This window comes from Petaurus breviceps, unplaced genomic scaffold (assembly GCF_028583685.1).
Source record: "Petaurus breviceps papuanus isolate PSGF00001 unplaced genomic scaffold, PetGlider_PUasm1.0 90845, whole genome shotgun sequence".
Lineage (NCBI taxonomy): Eukaryota > Metazoa > Chordata > Mammalia > Diprotodontia > Petauridae > Petaurus > Petaurus breviceps.
The window spans coordinates 553,948-580,746 of record NW_027187359.1 but is presented as its reverse complement, the minus strand read 5'-3'; the positions used below and the strand labels follow the sequence as shown (position 1 = coordinate 580,746).

The window sequence follows — 26,799 nt, the reverse complement described above, 5'->3', positions numbered from 1 at the left end:
TAGTGTCAAGTGTCTGAGGTCGGATTTGAACTCAGATCCTCCTGACTCTAGGGCTGGTCCTGTATTCACTTTGACACCTAGCTGCCCCTAACCCCCTATAATCTGAAGAACCCCAGTTACTACAGGAGGGAGGTTTCAGCTAGATTTTTGGAAGAGGAGTCTTGCTTCAACAAAAAGGTAGATGAAAAGATGAGCTCCCTTCCCACCCACGAAGAGAACAAAACAATTATTCACAGGCCTGTTTTAACTGATAAAATTTTTTATTTCACTTTTGAATTCTTTTACACTCTTCCTGATTATTCCATGTAAGGTGAAACTAGAACTGTTTAAAAGACAGACACAAATCTAGTACATCAATAACCAGGGATTTTGTTTTTGCTATACTATTTTCACAACCACATGTGTGCTACGCAATATACCCATCACAGAAGCAAACGTTAGGCAGAATACTGGTCAGTAAAAACAAAGCAAAAAAGAGCTACCAGATATACAGACAGGCTCGGTTCCACATTCACTACTGTGTTGATCAAGCGCCAAGGACTAACTGCACAATGGTTCAGCTAGGGGGGAGTGTTTTTGTGGATTTTTATTTTTTTTTCCTTTTTTTTTTTTTAAATCAGTGCATGAATTTTACTTGTTTTAGCAGACAATGGACAAACAGATGGTATTGATAGCTCAGTGGAATGTTAAGGTGGCAAGACGGTGCTGTGAGACGATAGGCCTGGATGCTTGGAGTCCTTTCCTGTGCATGGTTCATGGTTCATGCAACATTCTGTAAATTAGAGGGTCTCATTTGGGCACGCCTGGTGTCAGGTACTAACAAGTATGTTGGGGCTGCATTCCAGGAGGAAATAATGGGAACTGTTAATATACTGACTCAAGCCAGATCTTGGGTATGACTTAAGAGCAGCATATACTCAAAGAACTGGAGGAAGACTGAATGGTGGCACCTGCAGTTCTGGCCTGTCCACAAGTCCTGGAAAATTCCCCTTCCCCCCCCCTCCCCCCTCCCCTGCCCATATATTCACAAAAAGTGAAGCAAAAATATACAGAAGGACAGAATTCACAAAGAAAAAAGAGATAGGTAAGAGGAGACCAAAGGAAAGAAATCTAGGAAGGAAAAAATTACATTAATAGGTGGAGAGGACAGTGTGGAAAGAATGGTTGGAGACCGCATTTTGAATTCTAAATTGGGAATACCCTACAGGTTTTTTGTTTTAAATTTTCTTAGAGAAAGGCAATCTTGTAAGTACATTATTCCTAAAGGTAATATCCAGCAAACAGATAAGGCCATTCATAAAATATGCATCTTTTCTTGCTTCAGCTCACTTGTCACAATGAAAGGATGATTCCTCTATTTAAGCATAAGTTGTAAATTGGTAACTTAATGCTAAGGGAACGGGGTTTTGTCACATACTTGATAGCTGCTGAAAGGTCCTTTCAATTCAGAAATTCTGTGATTCTATGATTCTAGGTTATATGTGCATTAGACCTTACTCAGCTTCAAAATCCAGGTGACTATCACAAAGAAATGTGGAGGTCAGGAATCCATCTTCCCCAGAGGAGAAGGCAACTGTGACAGTGACTTTCACCAGTTCTGGACTGTAAACAGCCCAAAATGATGAAGAATCTGAAGCCCTGAATAACAGGTAGAATCACTTTCAGTTGTCAACGAGCTGGAATATTACCAGATGGGTGTTTCATTCCTTGTCCCAGTGTCACAATATAATCTCTATAACTTTCTGTACAGCTTTACAACAGAATTGTACTTTGACTATTTGGATATCAGATTAAACTTTTCAAAAAAGTTACACATAATTCAGGTCTATTTTTTTTCTACCAGTAAGAGAGTTCTGCTAAGTTACAAAACCCCATAATCACAGTGTTCAGTTTAAAAAAAAAAGAGAGAAAGAGAGAAAGAGAAACACTCAGTAATCCTGTCAATGTTAATCAGAATCAAACTCCAGAATGCCATCGTTATTTGTTTTACCAATCTCAGTTTTTGATACAAACACCAACTGTTCACCCTACGGACTGTTTTTGCTATGCTGAGGTTGTGAAAAGTTGACGTACGATTCTTTGTCGCACAAAGGGATATATGTGTAGGGTACAGAGTGATATTGAACAGACAGTGAAGCATGATAGCCATTAGTTCTCTCCCTCGCCAGCATCCCCTTCGTCACCCTGGTTTTCTGATGTCCATAACTGTAAGAAGAAAAAAGAAAGCTGTTTGCACTCATTTATGAAATTAGCATGCATTCATGGCTCTCTAAAAGCTAGCTCCAACTTACTTTTCCTAATATTACCTTCTGTTACTTCCCACCCTCATACTCCATACAAATTATATTCTCTTGAATGTGCCTTCATTCTTTCCTACTTCCATACCTTTCTGCTCATTCTACTGCTTCCACCCAAATGTCCTTCCCTGTTGATCTAAATCATTATTCAAAACCCAAAGACCGGTTCCTTCAAGAAGTTTTTCCTTGATTCTTTTCCCCCTTCACCCGGAAATAATTTTTCTTATTTGATCTTGTAATATATTTTATACATCTCTTATGCAATGGCCATACTCTTAATTTGTATTGAGTCTGTACATTTCTTTTTCCTCTACTAGACTGCAACCTCCTTAAAGGCAAGGAGCATATCTTATTTATCTTATATTTCATAAAAAGACATTTATTATGTATCATTTATTTATACCTTATATTTTATTTATAATAGCACCTAGCACAATATACTGAACACACAGTATTTTACAACTAACTGATGAATAAATCAACCACCTAAAGTAATGCCTATTCAGTTGCAGGTGAGTGAAGGTTTTAGGTAGGAAATGTACAGACCTAGAAAATTGTGTAAGGGGACCTGAGAGATAACGAACATCTACACAACCATTTGTTAGATGGCATCATACAAAATGTCGACAGATCATGCTAACATAATGTGAATAATTTTTTTTAGGATTCTAGTTCTAGAAAAAATGGTGATAAAGAAACTCATAGGAAGTGGCATCAACAGTTATTTGGGGGGTAAAATGTTCCAAAGCACAGTACAGATGAGATAACCACAGGGCCATAATACTTACAGTGAGATTGTCCCTGAGTAACTGCATAATCAGAGTACTATCTTTGTAAGATTCTTCATTCAGTGTATCCAGTTCAGCTATCGCTTCATCAAAGGCCTAAAACAAACTACAAAGATTTAGCACAGAATTCTTTGACACTCATTCTCTTAGTTAAATTTATTTTTCTCCTTAGCCAAAACATTCAAGAAAATAGTCTTCCATTTGTACTTTTAGATTCTGGTGACACGGCCCATGATCCTGCTTACTAACTATCTTAGCAAATATCACCTTATGCACATTTATAATCCTCATTCTTCTAAAGATAAAAGACACCTCTAAACCACAAAGTTCCTAGAGGAGAATATTACAAGAACCACTGCTAACATCATGTGTTTTCTGGTAGGTCCACTAGAATTCTGAGTTACATAAAATGTTTCCTATTTACTTTATGATCTAATGTTGAAAGGTATGGATAGAAAGTGTGATGACATTAAAATCTTTGAACTATTGAAGGGAGATGAAACAGTGACTATAAAACTGCTACTCCTAAAACTAACAACTGAGCTACAAAACATTTTTCAAGACTCATTTTAATTCCAAATGCCATTTAAAAAAGTTTGAAAGTAGCAGTGCATTTTTCAAAAAACATGTCAACTACACAGAAAGAAAGGGCAGTTAGGTTATTTAAAACAGCACACAGGAGGTAACAAAGTGAGGATGCAAAAACTAATGAGACTAGCCGAATCTGACTTCAGTTCTTGGTATGATGAAGATCATGCCTTTGTCTGAGTCTCAGTCACAATAACCAGGAGACAAACAGCCAAGCTGTTCCACCTGAGCTTCTACACCAATAATCTCAAATGACTAGAAAACACTAAGATGAGAAAAAAAAGAGAAGGGTATTCTAAGGTTGTATACATTTCCTTCCCAAAGGACTGGTTCTCATGGAAGACTTTGTCAATGAAATAGCTCAAACAAGCTTCAGGGACAAAAAACTAAGTTATGAAACACTCCTTCCTGCTGGTCAGTGACCTACTGGGAGACACAAAAAGGGTCCACTCACCGTTTTTGCCAGACTGCAAGCTTTCTCAGGTGAATTTAGTATCTCATAGTAAAAGACAGAGAAATTGAGAGCCAAGCCAAGTCGAATTGGATGTGTGGGCTGCATTTCTTTCTTACTAATTTCAAATGCTTCCTGGTAAGCCTGTTGGGAGTTTGATACCGTGGCTAGAAAGGATTTAAAAATAAATTCGTAAGGTGCATTCACTCACAGGTTAAAAGTATTAAGTTCTCACTTGGTCTGATAAAAATTTTGTCTATTTTAGCCAAGTTGGTGGCATGTTTTTCCCCCAAGTGTAACTGTCCCTGTTGCATGTCTCTTTCAAAAAGGACAGTTGAGGACTGGTTCCCAATTAGTTAAGTTATACATTCATGGATATACTTTATGTCATTTTTGAAAGGCCAATTCAGAGCTTCCAACAGCACAAAGCATGCCTGAGGATCAACAACCAGAATGATCTACACAGTTTTATTCCCTAAAAGTAATTCAAAAAATCCAAACAAACAAAAAACAAGATAAATCTTCAGCCAACACAAGATCATCAATTCTGGAACTGTGTTTTGTTTTTTGGGGAAAACGTCAATTAGATTTTAGCCTGAGATTAAAATTTGGTAACAACTTCAGTTAGCCTTAAACCCACTGAAATGAGTTTAGTAAAAAGTGAGGTGTTTTGGACCTTAGGGATACTGTAGTTTCTGGTTTCCAGTGGCCAAAAACGCCCAACAGTCTACTGCATATCCTCAGTATGTCCAGAACAGTTAAAGGGTTCTTATACTATCATTATTGTTGCTGCACAGTTAACAGTGGCGGTGTTCTATATGGCTAAGTACCTGGACTCATTCTGGACATTAGCATTTCAGTTCCTTAGGGAGCTTTCTCAGCCATTGGGGGGCTATGGGGTGAGGGTCGAACAATCACTTCTATCTTCCTTTCTGAGTTTTTCTGGATAAGGGATTCAAGAAAACTTAAATTGTAGTTTTTGTTTTGATGTGATATTTTAAAAATGGAATCAAATTTCCAAGGTCAGAGATAACTAATTTTTTGCTAAATGCTTTTAAACATTTTCTTATCAAACTAATTAACAAATATTTTTATGTTTGTAAGTCAATGTCCTATTTTCAGAGCATAATTTGTGAATATATAAAGACAAATATTTAAACCTTACAAAAGTTCTACTTCTGACACACAAAAAACACATGTAGAAGCTACAGAAACTATGGTAAAACTTTTTGCTGGGCTTTAGCAGGACACAACTTAACATTAATAAAAAAAATAATGATGATAGAAGTAATAGGTAGTATTTATAAGGCACTTTAAGTCTTGCAAATAAATTTACAGGCTGTCATTTGAGCCTCATAACAACAGCATGAGGTGTTGTCATTATCCTCATTTTACAGGTTAGGAAATTGAGGCTGAGGGAGATTAAGTGATTTGCCCCTGGTCACATAGGTAATGAATGTCTGAGGCAGGATTCAAATTTAGGTCTTCTTGACTCCAAGACTAACATTATCCACTGTGCCAACTAGCTGCATCTGGCCCGTCATATCCCTGCCCAGGATATCATCACAGAACACAAATCCCATGATGTAAATCTCAATATCATTCTTGATAGCCCTTATAAGAGACTAATCATTTATATTAAGTATTAAGCTTAAAAGTTTTAACTGACTGAGGATGGCTTCTAATTTTTTTAAGTTTTGTGGATTGTATTTAAACAATTCAAGTATGTTTCCTGATTTTGAGATGCTAAGTGGTGTTGTACAATCACCACTCTACTGAATGTGCACAAGTTTCATGAAATTGATTATGTATGTACCCTAATATGGCTTCAGGTGATAGAATTAAAGAGAATTTATTATTACAAAAACATTTTTTTTAATTTTATGGATTATTGCTCATATCATGTACAATGATAGAAGCAAATGAATTAACTTTAGTTGGCTAGCATGGAGTCTGACCTAGTGAATGAGGTCATAGTATCACCACCAGTTAAAAACAGACTGGGTCAATATCACCCATCCCTGATGGTTTCAAGCTATCAAAACTCCCCCCCCCCACACTCAAACTCCACCTCTAAAAAGAGATGCACTCAAATATTCAAGGACAAGATTTTCTGAAATCATTGTTACTAAATTAGATTTTAACTGGCGAAATTATGATATATGAATGTAATAAAATACGATTTTGCTATAAGAAATTATTAAATGGATTGTTTCAGAGAAACTTGAGAAAATTTATATGAAATGAAAGAGTAAAGTGAGTAGAACCAGGTGAACAATTTATACAATAACAGCACCATAAAGACAAATAATTTTGAAAGATTTAAGGACTCTGATCAACATAATGTCCAACCACAATTCCAATGGGCCACCAGAGGACTGATGATGAGGTATGCTCCAAAGGAACAGAGAAGTAACAGACCTGATGAAGAACTAAGACATACTTTTGGGACATAGCCAAGGCAAGAATTTGTTTTGCTTGACTATGCATATTTATTATAATAATTTTGTGGGTTTTTTTCTCCCAATGCGGAAAGAAAATAAAGATTTAAGAAAATAAAATTTTAAAAGATTTTAACCTCATTTTTATTTCATAAGTGAGATATACTTTTTATCATTTCTGAAAAAACAAGTAGACTAGCTTAATTAACTTTCTTAGCAGATTACTTCAATGTTTTTGAGTATCATCTGACATAATACTCAAGATGATTTGAAATTCTGCACACTACAAAGTGTCAGTCATAATAGAAGCTCACATTTTTAGTGCTTTACAATTTATAAAGTGCTTCAAACAGTTAATAAACAAATATTATTAAGCAACTACTATATGCCAGGTATTGTGCTAAACACAAGAATACAAAACTAAAACAATCAACCTCTTTACTCACAGGAACTTTCATTCTAACATTCCTCAAAATAACAATGGGAGGTGGGTGGTGTATTGTTAACCCCATTTTACAATTAGGAAACGGAAACTTAGAAATTTTTGACTTTGTCTAAGGTCAAATGACTAATAATAGCAGAGCAATGTGTTGAAATTCTGTTCCCTCTTGACTCCAAGTTCATTATTTCCCAACTAAATCACATCTTAATATATTCTGTTTTTAAATCACATACATTTCCCTCTGTATCTCTTCCCTTCTCCACTTCCAAAGAGCCATCCCTTATAATGAATTTTTTTAAGAAGAGGAAAAGAAAATAAATGAGCAAAATCAGTACTTTTAATAAAAAAAAAAACCTAATAATATATTTCATCATCTACATCTGGGACTCCACCCCCCAAAATTCTGTAAACAAATACATACTTTCTCCTAAAAGCAATATAATTCAAACTAGGTCCCAAGAATCTATCTGATAAAGACACTATATATTCAAAGTAGCTCCAATCTTGGCTATTTTTCTTTAAAACATTACTTACTTTGTTTATTGTCTCCAGATGCCACCTCGGAGAGATATCTGAAGTAATCACCTTTCATTTTTAAGTAGAAGACCTTACTTTCTGGTTGTGTGGCATTGAGAATAAGGTACTTGTCCAAGAGCTCCTGAAAAGAGATTAAGGATTTGAAGTCTTATTGAGGTTATTTTAATATAGTTAGGATAATTTAAAACTACAAAATCACTTGTTATAATTAACTTTGGTGGTTTATTTAAAAGATACTTTTTGGACAAAATATAGGCTAGAATACTATTAATTAGGTATACCATGGAGAGGATTCATTTACTAAGCAAGGGATTTATGGACCTAAAAGAGGGTCTCTAAAAAAAGTCCCTTCCAACTTTGAGATTCAATGAAATCTTTTATCCCAGATCAAAACCTAGCAAGACTATATACTTTCCACTAAAGATAATTTACAAATTTCTTTCAATATTTCCTTTGCTATGTGAGGATGTGCGATTTCCAAAAACTAATAGCTGGGAAAGAATTTTCAAGACTGGTTTGGGCAACACAAATGCCTGATTCAAACATGACTGACTCTCCTAGTTCGAAAGGAAAAAAAAGGGCAAATTGCAAAAGTTTAACAGTAATTTTAAGGCCCTATATTGAAGATACATAATATATATGTAGTAGAATACCATGGAGGGCAGGGAAAAAGAATATTGCCTGTGTACAGTTTCTCAAAAGGAAGCTGTCACGGACAGAGCTGTCCCCAGGGTACAGTAAACTGGGGTAGTTCCCTGAGGCCCTGCACTGCTCATAACTGGACAGTAGGATGGCCATCCGGGGAGGTGATGACTTCTTTTACCCTTTAGGGATGCCTATAATGTTCATTTGAACCTAATCTCACCCTCACTTCATCCTTTACCAAATATCAACTAGGTGCAAGGAACCAAAATACAGACAAAACTAAAACAATTCCTGCTTTCAAGGAACTTATACGTATAAGTAAATCTAAGGTAATGTGAAAAAGGAAAAAGAAAAATAGATTATGAAAGGTTTCAATCTAGGAAGTAGCACCTGAACTCAGCCTGGATTCTAAGAGGCAGAGCTGGGGAAAGAGGACAGTCTGTGCAAATGGCATTAAGATGGGAGATAGAATGCTAAGTTCAGTCAGCACCTAGTAAGTTGGTTTGGCTGGAACATAAAGCATGTAAAAAGTAATATTAAGTCTATAAAAGAGGCCAGACTGTACCAAAATTCAAATGCCAGGCTTAAGTATTTGTTCTTTTACCCTAGAGGGCACAGGGAGTCACTAAAGATTTTTCAATAATGACATGGTCAGATTTATGTTTTAGGGATATTAATTTGGCAGCTGCATGAATGGACTAGATAGAAAACTAGAAGGATAATAAATTAGAAGGCTACTGCAATATACTATGTAGGAGGTGATAAAGGCCTGAACTAGGGTAATGGAGAGATTGATGTGAGAGATGATATAGATAACAATTTGACAAGATCTGGAAACTGAAAGGATCCAGAGGATGAGGGAGAAAAGAGTAAAGTATGCCTCTGCAATTAGGAACCTGGATATTTGGAAGGAAGGAAGTGACCTCAACAGAAATGAAAGCTTCAAAGAGGCAAGTTTAGTGAGAAAAAATGATTTATTTTGGACATTCTGAGTTTGAGATACCATCAGATATTCCAGTGGAAGTGTCCAGCAGGCAGTCGATGATGTATGTACGACTACAGTTCAGGAAACAGATTAGAACTATATATGTAGGTTTGGGAGCCATCTTCATATAGAGATGACCATTGAACCTATGCTAAGACTTACAGCACCCTTATAAAACTGTTCTCATTGGATATGTGAGGCAATATTTGCTTCAGGTCTTATGCTTCTGCCAAAGACAATGCCGCTTATAAGTAAAGAATACTTTTATAGTTATTACGTGTTATATATAACTATAGTTATTACACTACTTTTGTATGACACATTATCCTAACTCGACTATGAGGGCAAAGAAAATCTTATTCATCTTTCTATCTCCCTAGTGACCAGCACAGTACTTTTTGCACAGTAGATAGCTAACAAAACATTGAACAGATGCTCAATTACCTATATCAAGATAGTAGACACAGACAACCCCATAAGTAGCCAGTTCCTCACATCATTTTTATTTGGCTTTGGAACACTTTTCTGCATTTCAACTTCTCACTCCATGCTGGGGCATAACATTACAAGTCTAATGGTAAGCAAACTGCTTGTAATTTTTTTTCTCTCCTGACTCCTGTCTATTTACTTTAACTCTTCACTTGGGAGGAAGAGATGATGATGAAAGCCTGCTTTTTCTGATGGATAAGCTTAAAGTAGGAAGGAAAAAGAGACCTTAAAGTGTAAAATCAAATGGACCCTATAAAGTAAGCACAGGGCGGAAGAGGGTAAGTTTCCAAACTTGGATACAAATACTTCCATAGGTTTCTAATATAATTGGAAGCTTGAATCTAATTAGAAACCAGATCATTACCAGTGAAGACACCATGATGTAACTGAAATAATAATGGATTTAAGAATTAGAATTTGCCCAGCTTTGATATTTATTAACTATCTGATTGTGGCTATTAATTAATCCTTAAGAGCTCAGTTTCCTCCTTTGTAAAATGGGGACAAATAAACCCTGTACCATCTACCCCAGTTTTGTTGTCAGATAATGCACTCTATATAAACTTTTACTCTCTATGTATGTAGATGTTAAACAGTATTATTATTACCAGAACATCATTACAGATATCCTGCAACTCTGCTTCGATTTTCTCACGATACTCTCTGCCCATCTGCTGCTTCTTCTCACTTCTCTCTGTCTTCTGCTCAATGCTGGAGATGACTCGCCAGGAAGAACGTCGGGCACCTACCACATTCTTGTAGGCTACTGAAAGGAGGTTCCTCTCTTCATTGGACAGCTCATGTCCTTGCTCAGTGACTGCCTTCATGGCAGCAGCCATGTCATCGTAACGTTCAGCCTGCTCAGCGAGTTTCGCTTTCTGCACAAGCTCACTTTTATCCATGGTCATTCCCTAAAGTAAAAAGATAGAAAAATAAATGTTAAATGGCCAGACACCACAGGGAACAAACACCTCTCTGCTAACAGATTTCATAGAATGCTAGAGCTAGAAGGGACTCTGATATAAAGAACGTAGACCATTAGAGCTGGGAACCTCAGACACAGAATTTTAACACTAGATTGAAATTTAGAATAAAATCTTGGAGCTCAAAGGAACTTCAATGATTGAGTTGAACCTGTTACATTCTACAGAGGAAGGAAATGAGGTGGCATGGCTGAAAGGTCATATACAAAGTCAATGGCAAAACCAGGATCAGAACCAAGGTTCTAAAAGCTATCCCATCATCTATGAAGTATTTCTAAGGGTCTTTCACACAAACTTTCTCAGATAAGAACAAAAGCAAGACATTAGAGCTATCCAAATAAGCATTTTTCTGGAAATTGACCAAATGACACAAGAGCTATTCAACTGACCCATTTAGCAATGCCTGTATCCTTTTGTTCCCTGATAACTTTACAGAAAAGACTGAATTTGATCAAAGCTGATACAAAGCGAAGGTTATGAAGATAAACCTAAATATATTTATTATATTTAGATTTATACTTCAATCTTACTGGAAACAAGAGTATAGTCGCCAAAGTTTTCAAGCAGTGTTATCTTTTTGTAACTTTTAAACACATTTCAATGTTGATGGGTATTGTGGTATGGAGAAAACAGTAATAGTTTAGGAGTCATAAGATCCTGAACTGAGCCCGACTCTACCATTTACCTACCAGTCATGTGACTACAAGCAAGTTACTAATACAATCCTCAAGTACAAAATGGACCACATGGGTCTTCTATTTAATCTTAAACATCAGGGAAGAAATTCTATAGAATCTCTATCATAAAATGCTTACCTACTAAACTGTCTAATACTATTTTACACCTTATAAGCCCAATTCAGATCTATGTTCAAAATAGGTCTCAACCTTTACCCAAAATGATTCATTCCATTTATATCTATAGTCACTATATATAAAAATAGCAACTCATGATATATCACGTGTTGTGCAATCACTTATTAGGCACCTACTATATGCCAAGCATTGAACATACAAAACCAAAAATTAAATACTCCCTACCTCTCAAGGAGCTTATATTCTATTGTTCTACAAAGTACTTGCTTCACAATCACCCAATGAGGTAGGTTACACAAACATTCAAGACCAATGTTTTACAGATAAGGAAAGTGAAGTTCATAGTGTAAATGAATTTATCTGGTCAAAAAATGAGGAGTGAAGCCAAGACTCTAAGACTGGTTTGTTGACCCCCACTTCTAGTGGCCTTCCCACTACACAAAAGTTTTCTCTTGCCAATTTTACATAAAGTATAGTACCTCCATCAACTATAAAATGTGAGTTCTCTAAGGGCAGGCACTATTATTCCCTTTTTTGGTATCTGGCACTTAGCACAGTACTTAGTACATAGTTTTAAATATATATCATAATATAATATAGCATTTAATAAATACCTGCTGACTGTTACATTTACATCTAAACACAATCCACTGGCACTAGGTCTACTTGATTTGATAAAAATTTTAACCATATCACTATGGCTTAAAAGACCTGGAGTTAAAAAGGATCTAAGTTTGAATTCTGCCTCTAATTTAAACTATGACTATAGAAAAATCATAATCTCTCTGAGCCCAATTCCTCATCTGTAAAATGGGGTTAACATCTTCCTGGGATGGTTTAAGAACCAAATGACATGGTGGAGAGAAATATGTGCATCCAGAGAAAGAACTAGAAAGAACTAAGATTATATCCAGGTGGAAGCAAAATACCTGATCTTTTTTCTTCTCTTATTTGGTTTTATGTCCTCTTTACCATTTTTCATTCCAGCTAGTACAATCCGTCCTTATAACCTGACTAATGTATAATGTGAAAGTATTTACAGATCCTATACTTGACTATAAGCCGCCATGGGGGGGAGGGGAGAGAGGGGGACAAAATGTGAAACTCAAGGAATTGTGGAATTGAATCCTGTAAACTAAAAGGAAATAAACAAATTAATAAAAAAAAACAAAAAACCAAACAACAACAAAAAAGAACCAAATGACAATGTATAAAGCACTTTTTAAGACTCAGAATGATATATAAATGTCAGCTTTTTAAAAAATCCTTATTTCTTACCCTAACAGAAAGCCTTCTATACATACTATTAGTCTGTGCTACTAGTAAACTGAACCAAAGAATGTTTATTTCCAGCATGAAGACCAGTTAAAGAATGCTGTAAGCCTGGATCTCAAACCAAACAAGTAGATATATCAGATTTTTTTTGGTTGTTTTTTTAAAAACCTCTATCTCACGTCTATCTCCCTCCCTCATCACACTGCCCTAATAGGGGCATACCAAAAGTTTACTACTCAAGAGTTTGGGTTAAGAGCCAAGGTAAAATGTCAAATAAGACTGGATGCCATATAATGTCAGAGCAAGAAATGGTTTTGAAATTATCTAGTCCAGTGATCTCAAAGTATGGTCCAGGTAACCCTTGAGGGTGTCTGATACCCTTTCAGGAAGTCTGCAAGATCAAAGCTATTCTCATAATACTGTTAAGATGTTTTAATTTCTAATATGGTAAATACTGATAGCTATAACCAACATAAAGAGAAGCTCTTTGCAGTCCTCAATTATTTTTAAGAATAATTTTAAAGAAAGAGTCTTAGGACCAAAAAAGTTTGAGAATTGTTGATCTGAGAATTGTCCTCATTTTATTCTTAAAGCTTTTTTAAAAATATCAAATATAACCACTTAACTGTCAACTCCTGCCCATTGAACCATCCCTCAATATAAGGAAAAGACTAAAGTAAAACTAACAAATATAGAAGCTGCATCTGACAGTGTATTTCACATTTATACCACAGAATTCCCTTCACACTATGTCACACACATTTTTACTAAGCCAGAAGTGAGATTGGTTATTGCAATTAATCTGCCTTTTGGTGTTGTTTTCATTTACATTATTGCTGTCATTGTATATTCTGTTCTAGTTCTGCTTACTTCGTCCCAAAATGATTTATATCAGCATTCCCATGTTTTTTGCATTCTTTGTGTTCATCACTGGGGTACTGGATGGGTACTCACTTTAAATCCAGGATTCTTTTTTCTACCACTACAAATCCTATCATAACTATTTTGGTAAAAGGGATATTTTAAAACAACCCTCTCATTTTACAGGTCAAGAAAAGTGAAGTGACTTGTCCAAGGTCATACAGCTTCATAAACAGTACAGCTGAGACAAGGGTCTCCTAAGGCCAAATCTAACACCAATGCCATGCTCTTCTGGAGGGTCACCAGGTTACAAAATCGGGCATCAATATGACATTCTGCCATTCCTGAATAATCCATGATCATGCTGGACTGGGGACAGGGGCAGTGGAGAAACACTGCCAAATAAGAATCTATAAATACTGTATTTGACTAGCTGTCAATTTATAACAACTCGCCATCCATTCTCACTGGAATCTTGAAAAATTCAACTGCTCTGCCCAGGACCCAAGTGTCCATCACAGCACTCATGGCAACAAGATAATGTGGGAGAATGAAGCTATGATATTTTATGTTACTTTCTTTTTTTCTTAGGATGAAGAGGAAATCTTCATGTGATAACATCAGTGTCCAGAACTCCTAGAGAGGACAAACCCTTCTACTAATACAGATCAGTAATGGTCTGTGCCTTATGGTTTTATAAAGCTGTCTGGAGCATTAAGAAGTTCAAAGACTTATCCAGGGTTACACAGTCAACATGTATCAAAAAATAGGCTTACCACAGTATGCAATGACTGACTTTGATAGACTTAGCCCTTCTCAGCAATGCAAGGACCTAAAAGAATTCCAAAGGACTCATGATGGAAAATGTCTTCCATATCCAGAGAAAGAACTATGGAGACTGAATGTAGAGAGAAACACACTATTTTCTTTGTTTTTTTTTCTTTCTCATGGTTCCTCCCATTTGTTCTAATTCTTCTATACAACATGACTAATGTGAAATATGTTTAATAGTAATGTATATGTAGAGCCAACATCAGACTGCATGACATCTTGGGGAGGGGGGAGAAAATCTAAAACTTATGCAAGTGAATGTTGAAAACTAAAAATAAATAAACTTAATAGGCTTAAATCCAGGGGAAAAAAAACTGGATGCAAATCAGGTGCCCAATGAATCTAACCCAGGGTTAAATCTTATTCTATATGATCCCAATAGGCAGAACTGGGATAAATGGGTAAAGGTTGCAAAGAGGCAAATTTAGGCTAGATGTCAGGAAAAACATCATAGGAATTAGAGTTGTCCAAAGATGGGCTGCCTAAAAAGGTGGTAGATTCCCCTCACTTAAGATCTTCAAGCAGAGGTTAAATGGCCACTTCTCAGGTATGTTATTTACAATGGAGATTCCTTTTTGGGTATGAGATGGACTACAACAGCAGCTGGGGTCCCTTTTAAATCTCAAATTCTGAATGTAGTTTTATCTTCCTGACTCAAAGACCAACGACCAACCCTCAAGTCACACTGCTTCTCAATTTACACAAAGTGGAGGCTACTATTAATTGAACAAATTTCAAATGGAAAGAACCAAACTATACCAGTCATACCAAGCACAACTCATTTCTTTCAAAAATAAAAACTCAATGCACCTATTCTTCAAAGACATATTATTATACCCTTTCCATACTCATATATTCCCTGGCATTTCGATTTTCTTATAAAGCTCCACTATATACAGTATATGCCAGATTGAACCTTCCTAAATTGGTTTTTTTCATGCTGCCACTTCTCTACTCAAAAAACTAGTAAGAATCTCTATTGCTTTTGTATATTAAATTTGCATATGCTTTAAAGTGAACAAATCTCACTTGATCTTTACAATAACTGTGTGGTGGAACACATAGGATCATCCCCCATTGTAAAAATGATGAAGCTAGGGTTCTTGAAGGTTAAGCAATGTGCCTACAGTCATAGACAGGGCCAGGACTGTACCCAGGTCTCTTGAATAGAAGTCTAGTGCTCCTCCCTGCCCTCAAAAGCAATGCATTTAATCAAGGCATAATAGCAAAACAAAAATATAAGAGGGAATCAAGCAGTAGATCCTTAAGTCCCTCATCATACATATGGACTTACTCTCAAGTGACAAGGGTATTCTCCTTTAATCACCCCAAACACAGTGAGAGGACAGTCACTTCAGAAATCACAGCCTGGCTGGCAAAAATATATGGCATTTTCTGCCTCATGGCATTCTCAGGCCTCATAATTTAGCATGGGGACCATAAAGATGCTGCCAAGTGTCCTGGGTTCAAGGATAACATGGCAGTACCAATCCATATCTTCCCCATTTCACTGCTCTTTCTACAATAGTATATTGTCTCATACCTAAACTATAACTGACTTCAACATCTTCCATCATCTGGTTCCAATATGGCCACCCAATTCTTCTTCCATCACTCTCCAACACATTTTCTTCTATGCTTCCTCACAGTCCCATAAACATACCAAGCTCATACCTACTTCCATTCCTTTGCTTATATTTTCCTTACATGGAATCCCCTGTCACCATTTCAATTCAATGAATATTTACTATGTGGAAAGAATTATATCTACCCTAAAACCAAGCTTAAGTTCTATCATCTCCAAGGTACTTTCTCTGACATTTCTTCTATATTCCCCCACATCACTGTCCGTCCAATCAATGCTGGACACACAGTAGGCACTCAGTTTATCAAATAATCTTGTCTCATATCATAGAGACCATCAGTAATGCACAAAGAGAATGCAGCTTAAGTAATGTTCTATCCTTCTGCTGCCTAAGACAACAACAGAAATCGAGTTTGGACCTATTGATAAAAGAAACTGTTTACCTTCATTTGACAGAAAACCTTAATCCATGACACCACCACTTTGACATAAATAACCTGAACTGACAATCCCCTCCAAAACAGATGCACAGGTTGGTGATTATCTGTAATTAAGTCCTGTTTATCTGTTAAAAAATGAACTTTCAAGAGATGATAAGACTGTGATGGTTCATAACCAAGACTTTCTTTACTCCTGAGGCTTTGACCCAAAGATGTCAATTAAAAAAATCCCAAAGAGGGGAGCCCTAATATGCTTCCTAGAAAACTCTGAAAGACTCAAGCCAAATCAATCACCAAAACTGATACTAATACAGAGCATACCGTCAAGATACCAAAGCAAACAAATATATTCATCAGAGGTAGCAGAAGTCTAGCTCTGCAGAGTGAGTCAAAGGCATTTTCCATGTGAGTGACAAACACAGGAATACTTACATATATGTTAAAGAGTAGGACTTATCTGCGTTTAATGTACACCCACCTGGTGGGCATCAATCTGTTCTGAGCCATTGAATCTGTCAAGTCAAGAGGGTTGGGAAATATTTGTTACTATAAAAAGCTAATCTATTGAAATGTTACTATAGAAAAACAGAAAGTCCCAGTTCTAAGTGATGTCCTGTATCAATACAGTAAGATTCCTTGAAATACAAAGGGGGAATCTATCTTTTGGACAGATCTAATTCCTAAGATGTTTTTCCCAACAACTAGTCTAAATCTGCCTCTGCAACTTTTACCCATTCATTCCAGTTGTCTACTGTGACCTTGGATAAGGGGTCCCCTTTAAAAGGGACCCCAGTTCAAAAGATAGAGCAAATGTAACCTTAAGTTAAATTTCTCCTTTTTCCAAACCTTCACCAGTGTTTTCCTGGTGAGATACAGAATTCTGAACAGTAAAATTACATCACATTCAATCCATTTTTCAAGTGGCAAAAGGAAGAGTCAACACAGGATGAAGGTGAACTGACCTCACCTATAGCTAATACATCCAGGGGAGAGTAAAGGGAACCCAAAGTTAACCTGAAAAAGCTTCATCATACAAGAGATAAATCTTGGCAGAGGTCTATGGGATAGGAGTGTTTGGAAGAGTTTGGAAGAAGGAACAGTTTGGAAGAGCTGAGGAACAGAAAGATACAAGTAGGAACAATTCCTCAGAGGCAGGAAAAAAGGAATTATGTATTCAAATCAGTCATCCATTATCCAAGTACAGATCCAATAAATATCAGAATTGATCAACTTGTTTGACTTTTCCCATCCCCATCCAAATAATTGCATCATTGGCTTATCCCACTGAATTCCCCAGCTCCAGTCTTGACTGTCAATTTATGGTCTTTTGTGATCCATGACTGAAGTATAATAATCATTTAGCAACTTATATTTGTACAATGTTTTATAATAAGCAAGAGAACAGAATTAAGCGAACATCAATCAGAAGACAAAAAAAAAAAAAAAGAAGTGAGGGGCTATAAGGTTAAAGGACCTAGAGGAAAAGACAGGAAAGAAAAATTAGTGGCAGGTCTAAAATCTCTGATGGTCAAGAGGTCAATCTGGTGAAAGGCAACTGGCAGTAAATCCTGAGTTAAAATGATTAAATAACATTCTTATTATGTACTGTCTTCAATTATCTACAGTATTCTAAAGCAAAGATTACAGAGCTGAAATATGACATTGAAGAAAAACTGATGCCATGCTACTGTAAAGGGTACAAGAAAGTCACAAGAACCAAGTGGTTTGTGGGTGTTAGCCAGAAAAGTTGAAGAGTTTCTGGCTCTTCTGTGTGCTGCTGGGAGAAAATCACTCATTGAAAACACCCACTCTAAAAATGTCTGTGTTCCTTTCTACACACAAAATTTAAGAAGCTAATAATGATTGTTACTCCATTCAAATTATTAAAACATTATCAGAAACAGAAATTAGTCATCTAAAACACAAAGTTCCTAGTACTGTGGATTCCTCTAACCACTACACACAATGAACACTGAGAATCTGGGAAGTTCTCAGCAGGGAAGAGGCTGTCTCCTAACACGTGCCCATGTTCTACTGGGTAATAAATATCGTTATTAAATGTGTGTTCAATTAGAAAAAATTAACTTAAACAAATAAATAAAAGATAGGGGTTAAATGATTTGTCCATGGTCAGAGTGAGTCACTGGCAGAAATGACAATAAAACTCATGTCTTTTGGCATTAAATGCTCTATCCATTAAGACTACATGCTGTTTTTTAAAGCACCATCTGCTGATTAACTAGAGAATAATTTCAGTCATATATTTAAATATATTAGTCCTACAAATAGGTGCAGATTTTGAGGCACACAATAACATGTGACAGACTGTTAGAAATATTTTTTTTTCCTTTTTTTTGGAGGGGGGAAGGTAGGGCAATTGGGGTTAAGTGATTTGCCCAAGGTGTTAAATGTCTGGGGCCGAATTTGAACTCAGGTCCTCCTGACTCCAGGGCCAGTGCTCTATTCACTGTGTCACCTAGTCGCCTCATATCTGCCCAATATCAGAGCATAACAGGCTAAAAATGATTCAACAAATACATATTAGTACCTTTTACATACAAGGATATGTGCTAGGCATTAGGGATACAGACAAAAGCAAAACAGTCCCTGACCTCAAAGGAACTTGCATTGTACTGAAAAAATAGAACATATATAAAGGACACGGAAAACTGAGGAGACAGAGAATACTGAGGGGAAGAGGATTAAGGAAGGTTTTATGGACCTCCATACCTGAAATCTGCCTTGAAAGGAGCAAAGGATTCTAAGAGGTGGGGGTGAGGAAGGAAGGTATTCCAGGAATGGGAGATAATCTATGTATACATGGAAATGGGAAGTGGAAAGCTGAGTTCTGGAAACTGCTGGTAAAGCTGGTTTAGCCAAAATACATAGCCAGTAAAGTTTGGAAACAGATTGGATTCAGATTGTGGAAACTGTTATATGGTAGGCTGAAGAATTTGTATTTTGTCCAGGAAATAGGGAGCCAAGAAAGATTTGTGAGCAAGAAAATGCAGTGGTCACACCTATATGTTAGTAATATTAATTTAGCAGCTATGCAGATTAATTAACTGAAAGGAAATAAACCAATTACAAGGCAATTATGTGAAAAGTGATGGTGATATCAACAGTGTAAGTAACCATGTGAAGAGAAAGAAGGGATTGTATATGAGATTTTGTGGAGGTAAAAATGAAAGGCCTCAGCATCCAGTTGGAAAACGAGAGTTGACTACAAAGAAAACTGTGACCAGAAGGATGATGGCAATACTAATAGAAGTGGGGGAATTTAGAAGAGAAGCAAGTTTGGTTAAGAGAAGATAATGAGTTCTGTTTTAGACATAAGTTGGAGATGCCAAAGGAACATCTGATGTCCAGCAAATGGGTGATGAAAGAGTGGACTAGATACATAAGTTTATGAGTCATATATGTACAGATAACTGAACCCATGAAAATTGATGACATCATCTTGAAAGAAAGAAGGGTCCAAGACAGGGCCATGGAGGAAACCATGCTTAAGTCGAGATGGATAATAATCCTGCAAAACAAACAACAAAACAAAACAAACCCCCTAAAAAACAGGAGAGTAAGATCATAGAAGGCAATGGAAGAAGAAACATCTAGGGGGTAATAGTGATAGTTAACTTATATGGCATTTTAAAGATTACAAAGACCTTTATCCACATTTTCTTTCATCTCTTCCATCTAACTCCATGAGGTAGGTGTCACAGGTATGATTACCCCCATTTTATAGATAAAGAAACTGATATCCAAAGAGAATAAAAAGACTTGCCCACCATAGTCCAGGAGCACACAGGTAATTAAACTACATGTTGACTCTTTCTACTGTACTAAGCTACCTCTAAGGGTAATTTCTGTCTTTCTCTCTCATCACAATCATATGCCTACTCCCCACATTTATGAAAATCTAAAAAGCAAAGGCAGAAGTGGCACTTTGCCCTTGAGACCCATTCCTATCTTATTTCAAATCCAACTTTCTTTTAGATTTTCAGAATACAAACATACTCTCTTGCATATGGATGTGCAATGTTTGCATTTATTACCCATACATGGACACTACTGTTAACTTTTCATGACAAAGATGTAATCCCTAAAGCAAACAAAAGTACCCAAATAGACTAAGTGACTGTAATGGGAATGCAAATTTGGAAGATCTTCCCTGCCCCTAGGCTAAAATGTATCTGAAGCCTGGGGAGGGAGGCTTGTTTTTCAGTAGATACTTCTTGATTGGCCAGTGAGTCAATAAGGTTGTTACATTCTCTGAGCCAGGAGAAGGCTATATAAGCCCTGATGTGTAGCTTTGTTTTGGGACTCACTTTGAGAAGTGTTCTGTGATTTGATCTGAATTCTGGGAAGCCGTTGTTGAGAGTCCCCCCGGCTTTGAAAAACCCAGATGTGGAAACCCAGATGTTGACTGGGTATGGATGTAATGGTTGGACAGTTTGGAAAGCTGTCTACTTGATCTGTTAATGTCTTGATAATTCTGTCTGTATATTTTGAAGTTTGGGGTGCTGACCTTTTTCCCTTGAACAAGGTAAACGATATATGTCTGACTGATTAAAGTAAGCTTGTTAACCCATTTTAAGTTGCTTTCCTTTAACAAAGCAGATCCAAGAACCTGTGGTGGCGGCAAACCCTGAGGACGCTTGGGGTGCTTGCTGCTACAGTGACCCATGAAACCCACCAGAGATTGCATCTGTAATCAGTTCTAGAGTTTGATCATTGTTAGAAATGAAGTATTGTTTGTCAGATGGATCAGTTATCAATGGCTATGTTACAGATCCAATCCAATCCAATTAGCATTTATTAAGCATCTTTGTGCAAGGCACTATGCTAGGTACTAAACATATAAAGAAAAAGAAGAAAAACAGTCTGTCCTCAAGAAGCTTAGATTCTGATCAAACAGAATTTTAAAGTGTCCCTGGAAACATTCCTGATGTCTGTTCTTTGTCCAATCTTCTCATTTTAAAGACAGCTAAAACAGAAGCCCGAGAGAGGAAATGAATTGTCTAAAGTTTAATAAATAGTAGAGCCAAGACTGGGAATTGGGCTTACTGACCCCCAGCTGAAGTCTATTTCCATGACACAAGGCTGTCTCCAACAGTAAAAAGGCAAAGGCAATTCTTAACATTAAAATGAGAATTGAGAATATAAGAAAGGAACAACAAATGCTATAAAAAGTCCAAACAGTTTAAGGCAACCCATCTGGGGGCAAACTCTGATACCAGATAGTGTTCATATCTGCTTTACAGTTGTTTCTAAACACCTTTAGCAGGTCAAGACATATGAGAAATAGCTTTCCCTGTGGAAACTTGGTGGGAGGGGAAAAAACACAAAATAAACTAATTAACTAGCACAGAGGTTAAAAAAAAACTTACATTATATATAGAAAACTAGCAAGATTAAAAAAAACTGAGCCATCTTCACTGACCTGCAGTCTGCTTGGAATGACTTGTTCTCTGGATGCTAAATGGGTCATTGATCCTTTTCATCTCTTTCCAAGTATTAGAACTAGATATATGTCTACATTAAAAGACATTTTAGGAGAAAAAGCTGTGAAATTATTGGTTTTTACATAAAAGTCACTAAGGGAACAGGCAGGAAAAGTGGACTAAGGTACTAAATATTCCCCTTAGAAAGTTGAGTCCAGCTCAGTCACAAATAAAGGGAATCATCATTTACAATCAAGTTAGCAAAGATGATATATTTCCTATTATAGGTTATCATATAGATTGTAATATCATATTTAGAAGATTCAAGTTGAAGTTCTGGCTCTATTTATTAAGTACGTAACCTGTAACAAATCCCTTACTGACTAGGCAGCTAGGTGGTGAGATAGAGAAAGTACCAGACCTAGAAGTCAGGAAGACCTGAGTTTATGTATAACCTCAGACACTTTCTAGCTCTGAGACCATGGGTAAGTTGCTTAACTTTTTTATGCCTCAATTTCCTCTACTGTAAAATAGGGATCATAATAGCACTTATTTCATTGGGTTTAAGTTTGAGAATCAAATGAGATATTTATAAGGTACTTAGCACAGTGTTTGAAACACAGTAGACAATTAGTAGGCACTTGTTCCCATTCCATCACCACCTCCATCCCTGCCCAGAGGTTGTTAGGACTAAATGAGAACAGATGAAAAGAGCTTTAAGGGTTATTCAAATATCAATTCTCTACAAGTTAATATACTGCTTAAGACTTTGTGGTATAGGGAAGGATGTTAGACTGGAAGTCAGAAATACTGGCTCTTTTACTATGCAAGTCACTACCACAGGGACTCAGATCCTCCCTTTTAAACAGGGGATGTAACCTGGTGATTTTTAAGATGCCCTCCAACTGGGGTGGCTAGGTGGCGAAGTGAATAGAGCACTAGCCTTGGAGTCAGGAGGACCTGAGTTCAAATCTGACCTCAGACACTTAACTAGCCATGTGACCTTGGGTAAGTCACTTAACCCCAATTGCCCTGCAAAAAAAAAAAAAGATGTCTTCCAACTCTGACATTCTGTGATTTTATGGCATGTTATAAGCATCATTATCTCTCTGAGGAAGGTAGGGGATAAGAAACTGTATCCTTCCTTAGGTAAACACGTCAATCATTTAGTCTGAATTTGTTACAAAGCTGAGAACATCTTAGAACTCAGTGCTCTTGATGCACTGCCCTATCCACTAGATGACAATGCTTTTTTGGGCATCTATTCCAACAAAAACATTTTTAGGAAATTTAACATGAGAAAAAATATTAAGCCAATACAGAAAAACTGATGCTGAGAGTCCATACCTTCAAAATCTGACAGAAAAGAACCTGGAATTTCTGGGGCTGAGAAAAGAAAATATTATACTCTGATAAACCAGGAATTGCCTAAAAATAACCTACAAATTTCTTGCTGCTTTATTACATAAAATAAGGTGCAAAAAAAAATTACAGTATTGAAAAACTGTTAGTAGATGCTGCCCCAGACCCCATTCCTAGTGCATACCAGAACCCTAAAGGAATCCCAATGAAAGACAAAGCCCATTATGTCCCCCATGGATTTTGTCTTCATAATAATTTCTTGCTTAAACACAATTCTGTATATTAACAGAACACAAGAAGAATACACTAAGGACTGAAAGCATTTGCTGCTCATTGTGAAGTACTACACAATGTGTTGAGCTATAGTGCTTATTCAACTGGTTCCTTGTCTTATTTAATGTAAAGTGAGTGACTGGACAAGTACAATTTCTGGATCCCAGGAACTGATTGATCATGAAGATGCTATTTTCAGTACCACTTATGACATGATGTATGCCTGAAGGTAAAGTGATATTCCAAATATTCTGTTCATTTACATAACAGTATTTAAAAAAAAATCCTACAAGTAGAAAAAAAAATGCTATTCTTACGTCTAATTAGCTGATTTGACCATGTGACTGTATTATTGGCTAAACTAAAGATTCAAAAATGGCTTCTGTCCAATTAGTTAATATCTACAATAAAGAGTTTAGGATTTTTTTAGTCCAGATTTGTGATTTCATAGTGTAGGAACTCCTAGGGAGAGAACTCTCAACCAATGCTGATGATCAGCAATAATTATTCAACATCTCATAGCCTTAGAGAACCATGTGGGGCAATGAGAGTTTAAGTATCTTGCTCAGAGTTAGATGACTAATGTCAGAGGCTGCACTTGAACCCAGGTCTTCCAGACTCAACAGTCAGTTGTCCTGTCTCAAGAGATAAGGTATTACAAGCAGAAGAATCTTCTGTATTAATACACAAAAGTACCTGAAATTCCTGATTATGCCACTGTGAAAGCAACATATTTACAAATGGGCTGGATCAAAGCTGAAGGCAAGAAGGCATATGATATGTAACCTCCATTTTTTTGCTGCAAGTGACCTGAGCTCTGGATTTCTATTAGCCTGACTACTTAGGAATTTACCCAGCCTGCTTTGTCAAGGTTGTTCCACCTGATCTACGATGTTCTAGTTCTAAAATGGTATTAGTATACATAACTATTGTATGATGGGCCAGTTTTAACCATAATGCTAGGGACCACTCTTACTGATATGAATACTTAATTATGATGATTAAGGACCATTAAGGCTTGATGTGTGGTCTAGGCCAAATCACACTTCTTATGAATTCTTTTCCTGTAAAATGGGTTAATGTCTAATCTCACAAGGTGAGCTGAGAATTACAATCCAGGGGTAGTGAGTGAATTGGCTTTCCAGTCTGGAGGTCAGACTTCATGCCCTAGTATAAGCCCAATAAAAATTCATATGGTTTTATCCTCAGTTTTTCCTGTACTACCCTCAGCAGGAATTCAAGAAAAATTACAAGTCCTGAAGGAAATCTTTCAGCTGACAGCAAGGTGCATATACTGGGAGGAATCTGTAGCATATTTCACAAGGCCAAAATTCATACAGACTGAAAGGAAAAAAATCTAACTTTCAAGTTCCCAGGTTGCCAGGTATTCATAAATTAATAATATCTATGTAAATTATTTTGATGTGAAGTTTCATATTTTTACATGTGTATTTGACCTTTCTGCTTGGGCTCAGCAGCTTTCTTTCTTGGCTTTCCAGATTCACAAAATTTGGCCAAATTCCATCCACCCACACAGGGCAAGTAAAATCAGAGCCTGATGCTATCTATTCTTAACAAAGAGAATGCAATTAGGGCCAGGAGGAGGGAGGAATGTAGGTTTTTACAGGTGGGCTGATAACCTTAATAATTCTGCCAACACAAACCATTACATATTAAGATTCCATGTGCCAAGCAGTGCCTTTCTGGGGGGAAAGAGTTGGGGGAGCAGGAGGGGAAGCTATCCATTTCACACACTCCCCTCTCATCGATCCCACAAATTCCAGCCCCAAAATGCGACTGACCCCCGAATGGGCAGCTGCCTGCCAGGCAAAAACAAAAAACGAGCAAACAAAAACCTCTAGCTATTAAATTAGTATACCCCAGGGAAAAACGTTTCATTTTCTTGTCTCAATTATTTTTTACTGGAAACACGTTAGACTCAATCTGCTGAAAGATCTGCATTTTCTTAATTCCAATCGTAATTCTGAGCTTTGCACGACATCAAGTGCACTGGCAGAACCCCATAACCACTGAACGATGAAATGGCTTTACTGCAAAGCAGAGGGTGGGAGCTCATTTCCGTCTACGCTTCCCAAGGTTAAACCCCCTACTCACCAAGAGTGGGCCAAGCCAGAAGCTGGGGATGAAGAAAACACTCGTATTTTATTAAACAATTTGATTTATTTTGATACAGAAAACGTGGGGCTCAGGCAACAAGCTGCAAGCAGCCTGACCTCGGGGCCCAGCTGGTCCGTGGGTACCACGCCAGGTTCGAAAGGGGCTGGCCGGGACAGGAGGCCGGGCGGGGGAGGCTGGATGCTGGGGTACTCCGGGAAGAGAGTAAAGGATGGACGGATGGGGGCTTAAACGGGAGAAGGGGGCCAGGCGTGGGCCCCCGAGGAGAAGGGGAGGGGAGCGGAGGGCGGCCCTAGCAGGAGACGCGGGCCCAGGCCGGAAACAGGGAGGGGCCGGGCCGAACCAGGGCATGGCAGGGGCAAGGAAGTCGGATCCGGTCGAGGGCAGGACTAGCCGCCAAGCCCCCGAAGACCCCGCCCGTCCACCCGCCCGCGGGGACCCGGCCTTCCAAAGGGGCGTCACGGAATGGGCCCCCGGGGGCCCCGCACTCACCGTGCAGCGGACGGCGAACAACACACTTTCCGTCAAGACTTCGAGCGCGGCGACCGCTTTCTCCCCAAACCTCTCCTCAAGCAGCTACGGCGGCGGCGATGGTGGCGGCGGCAACAGCAGCGGCGGTTCCCCCCAGGGTGAGGCAACTGCAACGGCAACGGCGGCAGCAGCTGCTCCACTTCCGCTCCGGTCGCCGCTTCCGCTCCGACGGAAGCTTTGCCCCGCCTCCTCCCCCCACTACCTCCTCATTGGGCCGCCGAGAACGAGAGCGGCACGCGGGGGCGCCCGGCCCTGAGTGCAGGGGCGCTCTGGGAAGACAGAGGAGGAGGAGGCGAAAGCGGGGGGAGGGGGAGGGGAGTTGGGCGTGAGGGGAAGACACACGGAAATGGGGTGAGGGGACCAAGAATTGGGGAATAGGCCGAAGGGTGGGAAAAGGGACGGAGAAGGGCGTTCCTTTGGCTCATAAGGAGCTGGAAAAGACCATCTTCTTCATTTTGACCGAATGTATGCACTGCTGTTCCCAGATGGACCTTAGAACTGAAAACGTCAGTGCTGGGCAGGCTTTAGAAAATAAAATGTCAGAACTGAAAAGACATAGAACGGAGAACGTCAGAGATGAAAGAACATAGAACATAGGAT

General features: G+C 37.9%; 1 protein-coding gene across 1 annotated transcript; it reads right to left on the bottom strand.

Moving 5' to 3' along the window:
* Nucleotides 1–241: 241 nt before the first annotated feature.
* On the bottom strand, nt 242–26,360 carry YWHAB (tyrosine 3-monooxygenase/tryptophan 5-monooxygenase activation protein beta). The gene is made up of 6 exons (XM_069071842.1): nt 26,161–26,360; nt 10,272–10,574; nt 7,542–7,665; nt 4,128–4,291; nt 3,086–3,181; nt 242–2,205 (listed from the first exon to the last, which is right to left on the bottom strand). Exons 2-6 carry the CDS (start codon nt 10,569–10,571, stop codon nt 2,149–2,151), a joined length of 741 nt encoding a protein of 246 aa, XP_068927943.1. The 5' UTR covers nt 10,572–10,574; nt 26,161–26,360; the 3' UTR covers nt 242–2,148.
* Nucleotides 26,361–26,799: the final 439 nt, after the last annotated feature.

Excerpts from the sequence above, each read along its gene's own strand:
- YWHAB (XM_069071842.1), bottom strand. The coding sequence starts at position 10,571 with ATGACCATGGATAAAAGTGAGCTTGTGCAGAAAGCGAAACTCGCTGAG. Across the intron at positions 7,666-10,271 it reads ATATCTGTAATGATGTTCTG|GAGCTCTTGGACAAGTACCT; the intron begins GTAATAATAATA and ends ATCTCTTTTCAG. Across the intron at positions 3,182-4,127 it reads CTTGCAGTCTGGCAAAAACG|GCCTTTGATGAAGCGATAGC; the intron begins GTGAGTGGACCC and ends AGTTTGTTTTAG.